The following is a 17,800-nucleotide window of genomic DNA, read 5'->3' on the forward strand; positions in this document are numbered from 1 at the left end:
CCAAAGTCCACAGAGTAAAGCAAGAGACTCCTCTAGCTTTTGAAATATGAGATTTCCTTTTGTCAAATCTAAAAATTTCTTCCTAAAAACTTCTCAAAAACCGTTCTTCCATATCTCCTTGGCTTATAGTAGGTAATTTACAACTTTCTAGACCAAAAGTTTGAGAAGGAGAAAGATTTATTGTGAGTGGCCTGGCTAATTAAAATCTAACACACATTGGCTGAGGAACAGGGACATTTCTCTAAACACAATCTCTAGGAGAAGATTGAATATTGGAATTACACGAGTCTGTAAGCAAGGAAAAATGTGTGGCATGAAGCAGTAATAGTTGGGATGATAGTTTTGCCTAGGCAACCAATGGTGCATGCTGCTAACCCTATTATACATAATGAATTTTTAATGCTGAGTGGCAATATAATAAACTAAAGAGGTAATGTCCAGAGGAAGAGAGACCTAGAATTAGACTCTTATTTGTATTAGGTGGGTAACCTTGAGAAAATTAATTAATTTCAGCCTAAGTGTCTTCACAGATAAAAAGGAAATGATAATAAAACTTAACTCAGGGGTCATTGTGAGGATCAAATGAGATAATATGCTTAGTATGCCTAGGACAATGACTGACAGATAATATATGTTCTGCGTTATTTTAAAAATTTTCAGTGAATTGAGACAATACTGTTTATCATCCCTGTTTCAAAGTTATTGTGAGGACCCGATAAGATGTGAAGAAACTTTGAAAAAGTTAAATTTTGGCTTTGAAAGCCTACTTTTGCCATTTCCTTTCTTTAGCATTGACTTTTGACAGTTCCATAATGTAGGCCTTCATTGTACATAGTAGTGCTTTCTAAAATCACCCATAATCTTCCTGAACAAGGTTTTTCAAATTCTTTTTTAGCCAGAACTTTACTTGAGTCTTGATTTTCATGATGGCTCCAGGCATAGGTCACTGCTGGCCATTGTGCTGCTGGAGTCCTGGATCTGGATGTGTACAAGTAAAGGAGAAACAGCAACAGTAATCCGGGCATCTTCTCCAACTGGCTGTTACTCCATATCCAAAGGGACAGAGAAAGATGACATAATAACTTCATCTTCCTGGGGTTGTTTTAGATGATAATTTATGAGGATCCTTTGAATCACTTACATATATACTTAGGAATTCACCAAATAAATTCCTTAAACCTGACATTGCCTCCCGGAGAATTTCAAAAGTCACTTTAGTGATCCTAAAAGATAAGTTGGGATGTATGTGTGTGTCATTAAAAATAACAGGAAAGTGCTCCTCAATTATCCTGATCACAAAAGTATCAAAACAAAAGTGAGTTCGAGCTCTAGAACTATTTTTGGCTTTTCCTATTCAGCAGTCATACATGTCTTTGGTAGAAATTTCTCAAAAATACGAGACATTTGATAGAAATTCTAGGCAAAATATTAGCTGGATGGGATATGGGGAAATTATTTTCTGCTGAGTGTAGTAGGTAAGAGCAAGGGTTCTGGAATTAGGCTTCTATTTATTATCTATGTCAACATGAACAAATTATTTAAACTTTTAATACTTCAGTTTCTTCATTGCTAGAGTGGGGAATGATAACAGTTCTCCCTCATAAAGTTTCTGTGAAAATTAAATAAGTTTTTAAATGTAAAGCACTCAGAAAAATACCTAGCACTCTAATAACTATTAGGAAAAGTGGTACTATCAAGGTAATATATGAATCTTATCCTTTTGTTAGGTAACGGGCAGACAGAGACTTAATTCAGGAGACATTAGAACAGCAGAAGTTTAGTCTTTAAGAACTTTGTACTGGTAAGCAAATATTTCCATTTATGCAGACTCTGTAAATTCTGATTATGTGACTTTATAATGGACAGATTTAAACTATCTCTGAAATCGATTGTCTATTAAGCACTATTATTATATACCTAGGAAATATTGTTCTTGGTACAAAACATCTATTCGTCCACTTAAAAATAAGCAAATAAACAAATGGCAGGGAACATGGCACATTAGGCACATTTATATATTGAATGTACTATTCTCCTTGTCAGCATATTTTAGCAAATGACAACAGCCTCCATAAATTACTTATGTGCTGCCTTCATACATAGAGAAAGTGAGTCCCTTATCATAAAAGGGCCATCCACATTTTAGCATAATTTTATAAGACTGTGACTATATTTTCAGGGAAAGTAAACAAATTTAGCTCTCTACCCAATATGCATCGAGGCTCTTTATCTTTCTGCTGGTTTATGAGGTTAATCACCAAAGAAGATGACTCTACAAGCAGCATGCATTGTAAATATTCTGTCTGTGCCTGAAGCCAGAAAAATATGGAATATTTCCATCACCTGGGTTGTTGGATCCTACATTTTCAAACCCGTTTTCAGTGCCTGGCTCTCCAGTTCACTCCAGTGTACTCTGAACAGCACATCAATGAAATGAGCATTACCCCACCCCCAGCTACAGGTCAGTTTTCATATGACCAAAAGGGTCCAAGTATATGTCAGCAAGCAGAGAAATAAAGGTATAATAAGTAGGACAGCCAGGGACATAAGAAAATTTAGCTTTCAACTTTGGGTCTTTAGACAGTACTGTGGCATGTCCTTCAGAAAGTTAAAAGGGTGTAATTCTCCATAAGTAAGTGAGTCAGGGGAGAGAAAACAAGGGAGAGTGAAAGTGGAGAACAGTTATGTTTGGTTATTCAATTATGCTTATATTTGTTTTATTTGATTCTTTTCAGTTTCTTGAGAAAACACTAACGGGCAATGCTTGAAAGCAGTACATACAAATTCTGTCTTTCATGATGGATTTTAGATTAGAGCACATTGTCTTGAATTCTGACTTTCCAATTTAGGTAAATTGCCTAGATTTCATGACATTGGTCACTGATTGGAGAGAAATAACAAGGTGTGCTCTAGAAAAACAAAACAAACCTGGACTTTGGGATCAGATGGATCTGAGTACATATTTCACCTTTTCTATTTATTATCTGTATGACTCTGACATGCAACCTGACCTGAATGAACCTCATTTATATCATTAGTAAGAACAAGGAAAATAAGAACTGATTTCAGATTGTGATCAAATTAGAAAATGATGATGATGATGATGATGATGATGTCGTCATTGCCCCTGGAGGCTTCGTCTTTCTTGTTTTCTTAGCTTCTAGAAGCTGCCTGAATTTCTTAGATTGCAGCCCTTTTCCTGCATCACTTCACCCTCTTATTCTATTGTCACATCTCTCCTACTACTTAACTTTGATTCCCTTTCCTTTCTTACATGAACCCTTGAAAATCATTAGGCCTAGTGGATAATCCAAAATAATCTCCCTATCTCAAAATCCTTAACTAAGTCACATCCGCAAAACTCCTTTTAAGGTAAAATTCATAGAAATTTGGATGCAAGCATATTTCAGGAGATATTTTTCAACTTACAACATCCTGTGACAGTAGTAAAGGGGAAATACAGTTTCTGTAAGACATCTTTGTCCAGAGAACTGCAGGAAGAGCTTTTATGATTTGTTATGTTGCTATTGTCATTAGTATCATCACAGTGATATATAGTGAGCATTTGAGAAGAAATATAGATCTCATTATAACACCATCCCTGAGAAGTAGTTACTCTTAATATCTTTTTTCCCATTTCATAGATGAAGAAATGAAGATCAGAGGGGTTACATAACCAATGAATGGGTCATTAGGCAAGGTAGGTACTTTTTGATTCAGGCTGACTGATTCCTGTGGCTGTACACTTACCAAAGCACCCTACCCCCTGCTCTGTGACTAAGACTGTCAGTAAAAATGAATAATATGGCAGCTGTAATGTTCATATGGATCTATAGGCTCTTCAAGTATGGGGCTCATGAGAATATGGCAAAAAAAAAACATTCAGTAAATATCTTAAATAGCTTGTCTTCAGTGATAGGACAGTTGAACAAAATCTGGTACATTGTAACAGAACCCATCTTTGAAAGTTTTGCAGCCAGACTTACCTGTTCATGCCCATAGTATGCTGCAATGTGCAATGGAGTGAAAAAAACTGCATCTTGAACATTGACATTAGCACCATGTTGCAATAACACATCAGCAGCCTGGACAAGAAAGAGATCTCGATTTTTAGGGACCTCTTTGGGGGATATATTATTCAAAATTTAGTTCACAAACCATGTACATAACTGTTAATTAGGCCTCTCATCCTGAAATACAACCTTTTCTTCCATCTCCCTTCCACCAAACTTTCAATGCCTTGCTTCTACCAAGAAAATAAAGACTAAGCCTCTTCATATGACACATAAGTTCCACTCAATCTGATGGTGTTCTTTCTTAGTATATCACCCATTACACTCTTTCATAAACACAATTTTGTAGTCAAATGTATAGTCAATTGTCACTTATTTCCTACTCCTGGAGGTGCAGCTCACATTGTTTTGTCAGGCAGAAATTCCCTTCTACCCAATCTACAGATGTTTAAATCCTGGCTAAAATGTCAAAATGCCATCTCCTCCAAGATTTCCTTCCTTTCATTGACATCTGTTTGGTTGAAATTAAAGCTTTCTTCCTTGTAATTCACGTATAACTTTAATTCATGTCATTTAGAACATTTTTCACTGATATACATATCTTATTATCCCTACTAAAGAGCAGATTCTTGAAAGACAAACTATATGTTACATCTTTATCTTACTCTAACGTTTTGCCTTAGAAATGGTAATCAAGAAACATTTGTTGAATAAATGAAAGAAAGAATAAGTCAGTGAAAAATACCACCAGGAACCCTTGGCCAACTGTCTTCATGGAAAGCCATGAATTAGCAATTATAGAGGAGGAAAAAATATTTTTTCTTTACCTATCAGGTTCATTGACTGTGGCCCTATATATTAAACTGACAAAACACAGATTAACAAGAAAAAACAAATAGAAGTTTATTAACAAGTACATTATCAACACAGATAAGAGCAATCAGTAATGAGTAACTCAAAGTGGTAGTTTATATAGCATCTTAACAAAAGTGCAGTAAATTTTGCAGAAAAGTAAGATAAAGGAAAATAATCCTGAGCTGGTAGGGGTATTAAATTGAAGGAAGGTAAATATATAGGAAAACTAGTAGAACATAAGGGTCAGCTTTTGTCATATTGGTTATGTAGCTTAGGAGCTGGACCTAAGCTTTCTCTGGGTTTAAAGGGTCTGCAGTTTTCTCTGGTGTGAGATTTGCTTCTGTTCATCCTGCTAGAGATGGGAGGAGAGATAACTTTACAAATAGGAGGAGATCAGAGACTCATCTCATTCTATTTCTCAAACAAAAATTATTCAATACGCCCATGTGGCATACTTTAGGGTATCCTTCACAACAAATTTGTCAGTTTTTAGGTTTCTTCTTTCAAAGACCTATATCTTAGTCTTCTTTTCTGGACAACAGATTGGATTGCTTCCTTCAGATGTGTTCATTTTCTATAAGACTTTCCTGATGTACTCTTCTTCAGTTGGTAAAATGATATACATTTGATAAAATTTTCAAGAGTCTGTTAGAAGAAAAAACAGAGAGGGGACCTAAGCTCAAGTAACATATGTCTTATCACCTCTTCTGTTCCTCTAAGCAAATATCCTAAGTCAAATTTCCTTATTTGTATGAATCATATCCCTTCAGAGTGTGGCCATATATATTACATATTTTGCCCTTGTATTTTAAAGAGGTAGACAATGAAAATCAAAGGCATTAGGAATTTTCTCAAGGTCACAGGGAAAGTCAGTGTCACCAGAAAAGTGAATCTTCAGTTTCTTGCCTCTCATTTTGTTTGAGTACTCTGCAGTTTTAAATAGCTCCTTTATTTAGTCACTTATTTATTTTCTATTAAATAAAATTTATTGTGCATGTTTGAACTAATACTGCTATTTTATAAAAAGGACAAGGAATTCTCGTGGAACAACTGAAATTGTTGGTGAGTCTAACAGATAAACAGGTGTACAGGCTTCTATACATTCTCAGAATAGTGCTTTTGCTTATATCCAGATATTGCTAAGTAATGACAACATAATAATAAACATTTATGGAGGCAATAGTATGTGTCTGTCATTGAACTTAATTCATCAATGGTATTAGAGTGTACTCTCTTTCATATCAAAACACGTAAAGATAGATGTTCTTCTCCCAATTTAAAGGTGAAGAAACTGAGCTTCAGGGAGGCTAGTTAACATATTCGAGGTCAAAGAGCTAATAAAAGGGAGAACTAGGATTCAAATCCACATCTTTTTGACTTCAAAATTTATTTTATAAGACTGTGAATATGCTCTCATTAATGCTAACCTTTAAGTAAAAGAACCTTTAAGTAAGAACCAACACAATCCCAGATTGGAGAAAGCCATCTGTCTGTAGAGGCTCTGTAGATTCAGCTTGAAAATGACCGCCAGAGCCATTTATAACAAGTGTCTAGAATCTAAGGCTTCCTATGCCCAGGAGTTCAATCTCAGAAACCTTGAAAGGAGGACACTAAGGATCAAGGAAGAGAAAGCTTTTTACAATTTCTCTTATTTTAAATATAGCATAAAATAGACAGCATGAATTTTCATTGTAAAAAGGACCCTCAAATGTTAACATATAAAGCCAATTTCTTAGGCATGGTTCCATAACTTACTTTCATTCTAAAATATAACAACTCTGAAGCTTCAATAAATAGTCAAAAGTAAAAATTTTTCCCTCCTAAGTTTGCACTAATGCAGTCACTCAGAAGGTCAACTTTTGGGCTGAACATCCATTAATTATGAAGTGTTGGCCTTCTGAGAAACTGTCAAAATGTAAGTTTTAATGAAACCACACAGCGTCATTATTGAACTGTAGGCTTTTTATAAAAAATTGTTTTTAAAATTCAAGGAAATATTTAACCATTAAGAGCAAAGTAGATTGGAATTATATGATTTTATTTATATGAGTAGAATATGCTTATTAATTTCTATGAGTTTGGAGTCACTGTGGGGAGTCATTAAGAGTTCTCCCAGAACTTCTTTACTTCTTTTTTCTTTCTTTCTTTCTTTCTTTTTTTTTTTTTTTTTTTTTTGGTACTGGGGATTGAACTCAAGGGCACTTGACCACTGAGTCACATCCGCAGCCCTATTTTGTATTTTATTTAGAGACAGGGTCTCACTGAGTTGCTTAGCACCTTGCCGTTACTGAGACTGTATTTGAACTCATGATCCTCCCATCTCAGCCTCCCCAGCAGCTGGGATTACAGGTATGCACCACCATGCCCAGCTGTTTCCCAAAACTCTTCATGGAAATATATTGTATTTGATGTAAAAATATACCTGTTATATGGGCTAAGGCGATGTACTCATATAAACAGATTTAAAGAAATATCTATTAAATCATATTACCAATGCTACCCTTACTCCAGAACCTAAAATATGTTGGTAAAAGAAGTTCACACTCTTTTTACTATATGAAGCCCATGAAGTCACAGACAGAATTCATTTATTCACTGGTGTAGTAAGTATATGATAAGTATCAAATAATCTTTGAAATAAACTATATTTATAATAAAGTGAAAATTTGGCAGATATACATTTACTACCAGGCATAAGGGAATTTAAACACAAATTATGTGATATAAACTTTAATTCAATTTGGTAAACATTTATTGGACAAATTTCAAATTAACCTTCAGCAATTCATAAGTGCTTGCTCCATGCCAGGAACTGTGAGTTGAGTTTGAAATACATTGTTTAATTAAGCTTTTTGTAGGGTTTATATTCTGTTGTTTCAAAACTTTTGAGAGAATATGTGGACTTAATTTATTTCTCAATAAACAACAAAAGTACTATTAAAATCATAAACTAGAAGCACATTTTATCACAGAAAGAATACCTTTTTAAAAAAAGAGAGAGAGAGAATTTTAACATTAATTTTTCAGTTTTTGGCGGACACAACATCTTTGTTTGTATGTGGTGCTGAGGATCGAACCCGGGCCGCACGCATGCCAGGTGAGCACGCTACCGCTTGAGCCACATCCCCAGCCCAAAAGAAAGAATACCTTAATATGATTAACAATTCAAAGATATGAACTATATTATGCTTAGATATGTATAACCAACACACATATTTATATATACATATTATGTATGTATTATAAATTATTTAAAAAAACAGTATTCAAGTGTGGGCTAGTAACAATACCTTTTTACCAACACAGGAACAAGTACCACAAAGTGCCACCCATCACATTGTTTTATGAGCATAGGAAATGGATGGGGGCCCTTTATTTAAAGTATGTCAATCATGGCACAAATTTTCCTTTACAGATAATATTTTATTTATCATTTGACTTCAGAAAATACCTGAGTGATTTTCCTTCAATTTCCAGGTTGTAACACATTTACACATTCTTCTCCCTCTTCCAAGAGTCTTGCCTCCTCTTTTTCTGCAAGTTTTATACCTAGTCTCTAGGCCAAGCTCAGTTTCCATATCTTCAGGAAAACTTTCTGAAAATATTTCATTCTAGGAATCTCCTCTTTCCTTGAATGTCTAAACATATTATCTTTACAGCATAATTATCATTATTATATGAAATTTATTTTTTTAGTGTTCTAAGTTGTTTCAAAGTATAAGAAATTTTAACTCCAAATAAAAGGTTTCTACCTGGGAGACACTGGAGTTTAATCCTTCTAACTAAAACAGATCTTATTATTCAAAATCCCAGAGGTTCTGAACATAATGACTATAAAAGCAAAGACCTTCATTGTTCTTGCTGCATATTTTTCCTACAGTATGACTTTGACTCAATTTGACTTTGTCTTATTTATATCCCTCCTTTATCTTTTATCTTATAAAAGTCATTGTGCAGGAATGAAAGAGAAAAGAATGACCACATCCAGAAGAATTAAATGTCCCATGGTAGAGAAGGTGGAATGAGGTAAAATCTAGACAAAATAAAATGACAATCTCAATTGAAATTGCCAAAATCAAATATAGTGTCTTGTACCTAGTAGACTTTCATAAAACATCTACACTTCAAAATGAAATTTTTCTTTACTTACGTGATATTTCACTTCCTATTACTTATTTGGAATCTTGAAATTCATGCTTGTACCATGCTTGTTTTCCTTAAGATTCATAGTCACAATTTTCTCTTCTGTAATCCTGTACTAACCTTTATTATTGAAATACAGTGAGAGTAGAACAATAAGACTCTACTGTAACAAAACTCATTTTCATTTAATGGAAAATATGTCTTAGCAAAGCTTAAAAAACAAAACAAAACACTGTTCTCTAAAGCCTATATCTCACCACTTCACAATGATTCCAATGATATTAATATGGAAGTTGGTTTTTATTTGGTATTTTTCCAGTTATTTCCAGTTCTAACAATAATCAGTTCTCAATCCATATCCCTTAGAATTATTGCCTTCTTTCTGAAACTTCACAATCTTCTTTTTAAGAGTTGTCTGCACTTATGTCCACAGTTTCTCCCACTTTCTTCTACTGCAATCTGTCCTAGGAACTCACTACTCTGGTGAAATTTCCCTGGAAAACAACATCAAGTCTTCCTAATCACCCATCCCTATGGATGCTCTTTGATCTGTGGTGAATTTTTATAATTTTATGTTGCTTTGTGATCCATTTAGAATAAAAGTTGGACTTTATCTTACCACAATAGGGTTGACAGTTTCTAATTCTCTGAATTTCTCCTGTTCCTCAATGAGGTAGATTCAGATGGCTTCCATATACATTTACTTCCTGATGACCCCCTCCCTACAGAACAGGTTGGTATACCCTACTTGACTTGTCCCTTGGACGCCTACACTTCACATGAACTGAGCAGAAGACAGGTAGCAGTGATCACCTCTCAGTCATAGACTCCACTTTCTCAAACCTATCAGTAAGAACTTCCCTTAAGAAGCTAGCTTGGTTACACAATGGAGTATTACTCTGCATTAAAAAATGACAAAATCATAGAATTTGCAGGGAAATGGATGGCATTAGAGCAGATTATGCTAAGTGAAGCCAGCCAATCCCTTAAAAACAAATGCCAAATGTCTTCTTTGATATAAGGAGAGTAGCTAAGAACAGAGTAGGGACAAAGAGCATGAGAAGAAGATTAACATTAAACAGGGATGAGAGGTAGGAGGGAAAGGGAGAGAGAAGGGAAATTGCATGTAAATGGAAGGAGACCCTCAGGGGTATACAAAATTACATACAAGAGGAAGTGAGGGGAAAGGAGGAAAAATATAAGGGGGAGAAATGAATTACAGTAGAGGGGGTAGAGAGAGAAGAGGGGAGGGGAGGGGGGAGGGGGGATAGTAGAGGATAGGAAAGGCAGCAGAATACAACAGACACCAGAATGACAATATGTAAATCAATTGTTGTGCAAATGATGTGATTCTGCAATCTGTATATGGGGTAAAAATGGGAGCGCATATCCCACTTGAATCAAAGTGTGAAATATGATATATCAAGAACTATGTAATGTTTTGAACAACCTACAATAAAAATTAATTAAAAAAAAAAAAAGAAGCTAGCTTGGGTAACACTGTGATCCCCAATAACGGTTTTTCCCACAGGTTTTCATGTCCCTCTCAGTCAGCATGTATGATCCAGACAGTTCCTAGCTTCCCATGTGTCCTATGAAATATAGTGCTCTCTTCCCTCTTGGTTCTGTAAGCAATAAACTACTTCTATTATTTCATGTGTTTTGTTACGTTGCCTCCTTTATGTTTAATCTGACTGAAGAATTTAATCTAATTTCTTTCTCAGTCAGAAAATGGCTATCTTGGTTAAAATTAACTGGACATAGTTCAAAAAAGAGCCACATTGGGATCTGCCAATATGAAAAATTTTCCTGTGAGAGGGACACTTAATCATGGTTCAGACACCTGGACATTAGGCTACCTGTTGAGGTAAGTGAGTATCTGATGAAAGGGACATTGTAAACAGCATGCCCAAATCTCTGGACTCCTATTAGCATAGGGATAGAGTTTATAGCCACTCTCATGTAGAGATAATAATAAAATGAGCTGAGTTAGTAGTAGTGACCTATAGACTGATAATAGATTTTAGAAGTATTAAGATGGTAGGAGCATTGTGGGAGAACAAGGGAGGAGAAGAGATATAGAGAGATAAGGAGACAAGTGATGGTCATAAAAGAGAAAGGCTATAAGGAGAGATTAGCACAGCAATAACACTTTGTACTTCTTGAATTTACAAAGTAAGAAAACATCACCTACAGTTCTGTCTGTCCAATTAATCACTTGTAATAACTATTTTTTTCCAATTCCTTCTGTCATTTCACTGTGCTCTTATCCAACACCACAAGCTGTTTCTATTGGAAACAATCACTCAATTAGTACTTGAATAAAATTCTGAAATTCTCAAATGAATGGATAAAATTCTGTGTCAATTAAAGCTACAATCATTGCTTAACTATTTGTATTGAAGTCACATTATATTACTTAGAAACATTTAGATGGTAGAATTTGCTATTTGCTTCAGAGTTTCTAAGCCATTCTTTTGACTTTTCTACATTAAATATATATAATATTTACACATTATGTACAATACTTATATATAACATTAAATATAAAAATATATGTACATCTTTAAAAATAGAAAATGATGTCAAATCTTGACATTCATTACAAATATTTGGTAAGAACTTGCTGTCTTGCAGGTACAGAGTTTTTCACTTATGACATCAGCTAAATATTTTTATAAATTTTTTTTATCTGAAATATCTCTAATTGAACATTTAAGTATAAAAACTTATTGAAAAACACTTTCTTCAGGCTGTCACAGAGATGAGGCTTTCTTACAGGATCTCTTTCTAATTATCTCATGTTAAAATTAATTTTGTCTTTAAAATTACTCTGAAAATGATTAGATAAATTCTACTATCAAAGAAGCTAAAGAGAAGCTTCATATTCCTAAGTGCATAAATAAAGTTTACAGACCAATTGTGTGTGTGTGTGTGTGTGTGTGTGTGTGAATGAATGTATCCAACACTCTCCACTTATTAAATTTAGCATCACATCTCTGGAAGTGATGATGATATAAGGATAAAAGCTGATGGATAGGGGCTGGGTTGTGGCTCAGTGGAGCACTTGTCTAGCATGTGCGAGGCACTGGGTTCAATCTTCAGCACTACATAAAAATAAATAAATAAATAAAATAATGATATTATATCTAACTATAACTAAAAAAATACTTTTAAAAAAGCTGATTGATAAAGAGTGAGAGAGTGAGGAGAAGTAGAACCAGGACAAGGTGTCAGAGACAATAATTGAAACCAGGAAATAACATGATTACATTAAAGTAAAGAACATATTATAGAATAATTATAGTTTAAAAGGGGGAAGAAAGGGAGCCAAACAAGGAGAGAAAAGAATTATCTAAGGAGGAAGAAGAGAACAAGGAATGCCTATCATGATAGTGCACAGGAGAGATATTTTTAAGAGGGGCAAAATTTTATGAGCCTTCCAGTTAAACATCATCTTGCTGTGCTATTTGCTTCCTTAGATATATACTCCCCTTGCCATCATTTCCTTATATGAAGGTCTTATTTTAAAATCCCTGGCTGAGAATACAGGTTTTCAGTGTTTACTGTTATGAACACATAATGTTCTATGCATTTCAAAAGCCACAATTTTTTTCTTATGAGACTTATTTAGATAGATTGCTACAGTCCCCATATTTTTCACTATATTGCAATTGTTAAGACACAAAAATTGGAGTACAAGTTATTCTCCCTCCCACTGACATTCCCTCCACACTGCACACAGCCTGAATATCACAATAGCAGAGGAATTCACATAACACCCAACCGCTAGTTTTCTCAAGACTTTTCTTCCCCAACCCAAGTCACCTGTTCCTCTATTTTCGCAAAGAAGCTCTTCTGCCAAAGCATTTGAAAACAAAAGCGATTTGCCTCCACTCAAAAAATCAAATTCAAAATTATACTCTAGAGGTGAGGTAGAGTCAACTAATAGAACAGCAGAAGGAACAAAGACTTTGCATCTGAGATGAGGCTTAGTAATAAGAATCCTCTTAAAAATCAAATCAATGATTGATGAATTTCCAACAGCTGGAGTTTAAAAACAAAAAAGACACCATGAACAATGAAATCTCAGGTTCAGGGGTTACTACTTTCACAAATACATGTATGGAATATTTACTACTCTCTTTTTTGAGCTTCCTTATTAATTAAAGTCAGAAAACTTACTACTTGATGTACTGCAAGATACTACCTTAATTAATTTTAGGATAACAGATGTGGGTAATCAATTGTAGCCTACAGTCACTTTATTTAAAAATAACATAAAAAATTTTGGTCTGTAAAAGTTTTAGAAGAAGTGACATAATCAAATTAGTATATCCACCAGTTGTAAAAATATTTAAACTGATTATGATACACTGTGTCGACGGGTATAGAAATCAGTTCCAGATTATTTTCTTTATAGAGAAGGAGTTTATTAAAATGAAGATCTTATATCGTTTAGTGAGAGACCTATTATCAAGATAGAAAAGAGTAGGCATAATAGTGGTAAATGTATTTAACCATTCCATTGGATATATTAAATAATGCTCAGGTATATGCTGGTCTGTCATATAGATGCTAGGAATGACAGAAAAAGAAGCACAGTATCAATCCATCCAAGTACTTTTGGCTTCAGAAACAGAAAAGCCAACATATAAGTGTAGATGGGACTCAATCCCAGACTTCTAAATCCCTTCGCCTGGCTAGCAAATCTGGATACAAACAAACCTTGGCAGGCTTGCTCTAGGGCCACATGCCTAATCACTGTGCTATGTTTTACTGCTGTAGTCAAAATCATTGTTCTAGGATCCCAGTTTTTCAAACATTTCTAACAGATTTGAGAACTTTTATTCAAATAAGTTAGAACTCAGAATAAGTACTATGATAGAACTGGTTTGGGTGGTACCTAGTTGTATAAGGCATGGGCCTAATATACCTTTCTTGCTCCCTACTTGACCTCAGAAGTACCACTGGAACCCTAGACATTGAGACAATGCCTACGAGAAATTATCATTCTACAGAAGACAATTGTTAATTGATGAAGAATAGAATTGCCACATATCTACTTTCTTCCTCCTCCTTGTTCCTAAGAAAAGATGGGGCAAAAAATACACATACAGTATTTATGGTAAGTCTCCTGGGGTAGGAGCTTCCCCTGTCATCTAGCTATAACACATAATCTCTCTATGAATTTGTCTGTGTATATATTTGCTAGTGTCTTTGGTAAAATATTAGTGACATGGGCTATTGTGAGGACAAACAGTTCCTTTGAACATTGGTTTGGCATAATGACTCATTTTTAATGACTCAAATGTGGCAAAAGTTATGGAATGCCACTTGCAATATTAGGTTAAAAAAGATTGTGACTTCATCTCCCTTGCATTTTCTTTATGTCTCCCTCACTCTCTCTAAGGGAAGCCAGATGCTTTCCAGTGAATTATCCTATGGATAGGAGCACATGGCACAATTGATGTCTTTGGATAAGAGCCAGAGAGGACCTAAAGCCTGCCAACATCTACATGAGTGAGCATGAAAGTGAATTATCTTCCTATCAGTCACTGAGATGGCTACAGATCCCCTGACACTTTGCAGCCTTGTCAAAGACCTGAAACCAGAGGACCCAGCTAAGCAACACTGATATACTTGAACTAAAACAAACAAACAAATGAACAAACAAAACTTCAAGATAAAAAATGTTTGTTTTATAAGCCACAAAGTTTTAGTGCAATTTTTAATGTAGCAGTGGATAACTAATACACTATCATGCTGCTTGATTTATTATTGAAAACATCTAGGTCAGAACTGACTGTTGCATTGAACTAGTTGCTTAATTCATGGTTTTGAATATTAAAAGAAGAAGAACAATTCAAATCAACACACATTTTTTGAACACTTTAGTATTCTAAGTACTGCTAGGTTCTGAAGGTCAAAGATAAATTACATGACCAATAACAATATATAGATTAGCAGAAGAAATGAAACAAAACAATCATGACAAATTATTCATGGATTTGATCATTTTTGCCACCCAGTTCAAACATAGTGTCTTGTGTTCTCCTGGGCATTTATCATTCTTTTGATTCTTCATTTCTATCCATTGGTCCATGTTTTCATCATTTTTCATTTATTCGAATCCTGGACAACTTCTGTTTTTATTTATCTGAATCCTGGACATATACTATTTGTGTATGCTCTATGGATAACACATACAGGTTTCGTATCTGGAAAATGTCATTTCCAACTCTATTCTTTAAAAATTATTTGGTCTTCATATATAAAATTTGAAGGAAAAATTTGTTTATTTGTTTTTGTTTATACTTTTAAGATATGGAGGGGATGAGGGGATAGGAAAGATAGTAGAATGAAACAGACATTATTACTGTATGTGTATATGTGACTGCATGACCAAATTGACTCTGCAACATGTACATTCAGAAAAAAAATGAGATAAAATATATCCCATCTATGTATGATATATCAAAGTGAATAAATGCATTATACTGTCATGTATAACTAAATTAAAACAAATAAAAATTAAAAAGAAAAAACAACAAAGAAAAAAACAATTTCTAAATTTTGTCTTGGAAAGACAGAGAAAGCTATAGAAGGGGTATAAGCATGGAACTTGAAGTAGAAGTTCTAATCAGATATGAAAAATTAGTCAAATTTACAGATTGCTAGTTCATACCCAAAATAAAGCATATGCTTGATAAATTCTACCATTTCTTAAAATATACTTCAAAGTCATTTTAAAAAATTTAGTCAACAAATAATTTATAAAGGAGCAATTCATGGACTTGAAAAAATATCTGCAATACACATATTTACCAAATATACAAAGACTGGAAAACTGAACAATCAGCAAATATTACAATTAAAAATTAACAAAACACATAAATGTGTATTTTACTGAAGAGGATAATCAAATAGCAAATAGCAAATAAGCATATGAAAAAATGCCTAGCATTATTTGTTGTTAGAGAACTTCACATCAAAGCCATAATAGGATACCAAGAGATTGCCTATGGTGTCTCTCTCTCTCTTCTCTCTCTCTCTCTCTCTCTCTCTCTCTCTCTCTATATATATATATATATATATATATATATATATATATATATACACATATACACACACACACACAATCTGTATATAGATACACAAACATGCACATACACACACATATAAGTATGTATATATACATATATAATTGTTATTTGCAAAATAAAAAGTGCTAACAAACAATAAAATTAATCTGTTGCTGTGCACCATATTATAAATGAGAGAAGGAACAATTGCAACAAAAGGATTCCAACAATCTTTTCTCTGAGCCTGATATTAGAACTATTCAACTTGGTTTTCAAAATATTCATCAAACCTAGCATTTACCTGGTTTTCATTCATGTCAGGTATTCTGCTTTTTCCAACAATATCAATAATTAATTTAAATGAACTAGACATTGTAATTAAAAGGTATAAATGTTCAACATGTATAAAAAGCAAACAGTAACTATATGATATATACCTATGTCACACTTTAAATATCAATACAAACCAATAGGTAAAAGCAAAGAAGGGGAAAATAAGCATGAGAAATCTGAAGTAGAGTTATAATATAAAATAAATTTCAAGAAAAGTATTTTCAGAGATAAAGGGGAACATTTCATAATCATAATAGGGTAACTACTTCAAGAAAGTATAACAATACTAAATGTGTATGTACCTAATAACAAAATTTCAAAATACATGAAGTAAAAATTAATAAAACTAGAAAGACAAACTCACAATCATACTTGGAAATTTTAAGCCCCTTCATTTTGCTGGAAGGAGTAATGATATAGAAGGCTTAACAACATTATCAGCCACTTTTTCCTATTTGTTATTTAGAGAACTATACATAATAATGACAAGTAGAACATTAATAAAGATAGAATATATTCTGTCATAAAATGAGATTGGAGAAATTTTAAAAATGTGAAATTATGCAGACTATTTCCTGCATGATTTATTACATTAGAAATCAATCATTTTAAGATATATAGAACTCCCACCCCCCATTTCTTAACTACTTCAAAATTAAACTGCACACTTATAAATATCTCCCAGATCAAAGGAGAAAGCACAAGAAATGTAAATAAAAAGTGTTTTTCCAGAGCAATTAAACAAAAGAAATAAATTAAAGGGACACAAATAGGTAAAGAAGAAAAACTATCACTATTAGCTGATAACATGATTCTGAATCTAGAAGACCTAAAACATTCCACCAGAAAAGTTCTAGAACTAATAAATGATGTCAGCAAAGTAGCAGGATATAAAATCAACACCCATTAATCAAATATATTTCTATACATCAGTAATGAATCCACAAAAGAGAAATTAGGAAAACTACCTCATTCACAATAACCTCAAAAAAAAAAGTACCTGGGAATCAATTTAACAAAAGAGGTGAAAGCCCTGTACAATGAAAACTACAGAACAATAAAGAAAGAAATTGAATAAGGTGGAAAGATCTCCCATACTTCTGGGTAGGCAGAATTAATATTGTCAAAATGGCCATACTACCAAAAGCATAATACAGATTTAATGCAATTCCTATTAAACGTCCAATGACGTTCTTCATACAAATAGGAAAAGCAATCATGAAATTTATTTGGAAAAATAAGAGACCCAGAATAGATAAAGCAATCTTTAGCAAGAAAAGTAAAGCAGGAGGCATCACAATACCAGATGTTAAACTATACTACAGAGCTATTGTAACAAAAATTCATGGCATTGGCACCAAACTAGACTTA

The 17,800-nt window shown here is 33.7% G+C and overlaps 1 protein-coding gene across 1 annotated transcript in view; it reads right to left on the reverse strand.

Moving 5' to 3' along the window:
• Window positions 1–17,800, reverse strand: part of Tnni3k (TNNI3 interacting kinase) — a 284,120-nt gene that overhangs the window by 190,073 nt on the left and 76,247 nt on the right. Inside the window, exon 6 of the mRNA XM_076862293.2 lies at window positions 3,987–4,085. Within this exon, the coding sequence (XP_076718408.1) occupies window positions 3,987–4,085 (99 nt within the window). The remainder of the gene's footprint in view (window positions 1–3,986; window positions 4,086–17,800) is intronic.

This window comes from Callospermophilus lateralis, chromosome 7, assembly GCF_048772815.1.
Source record: "Callospermophilus lateralis isolate mCalLat2 chromosome 7, mCalLat2.hap1, whole genome shotgun sequence".
NCBI lineage: Eukaryota > Metazoa > Chordata > Mammalia > Rodentia > Sciuridae > Callospermophilus > Callospermophilus lateralis.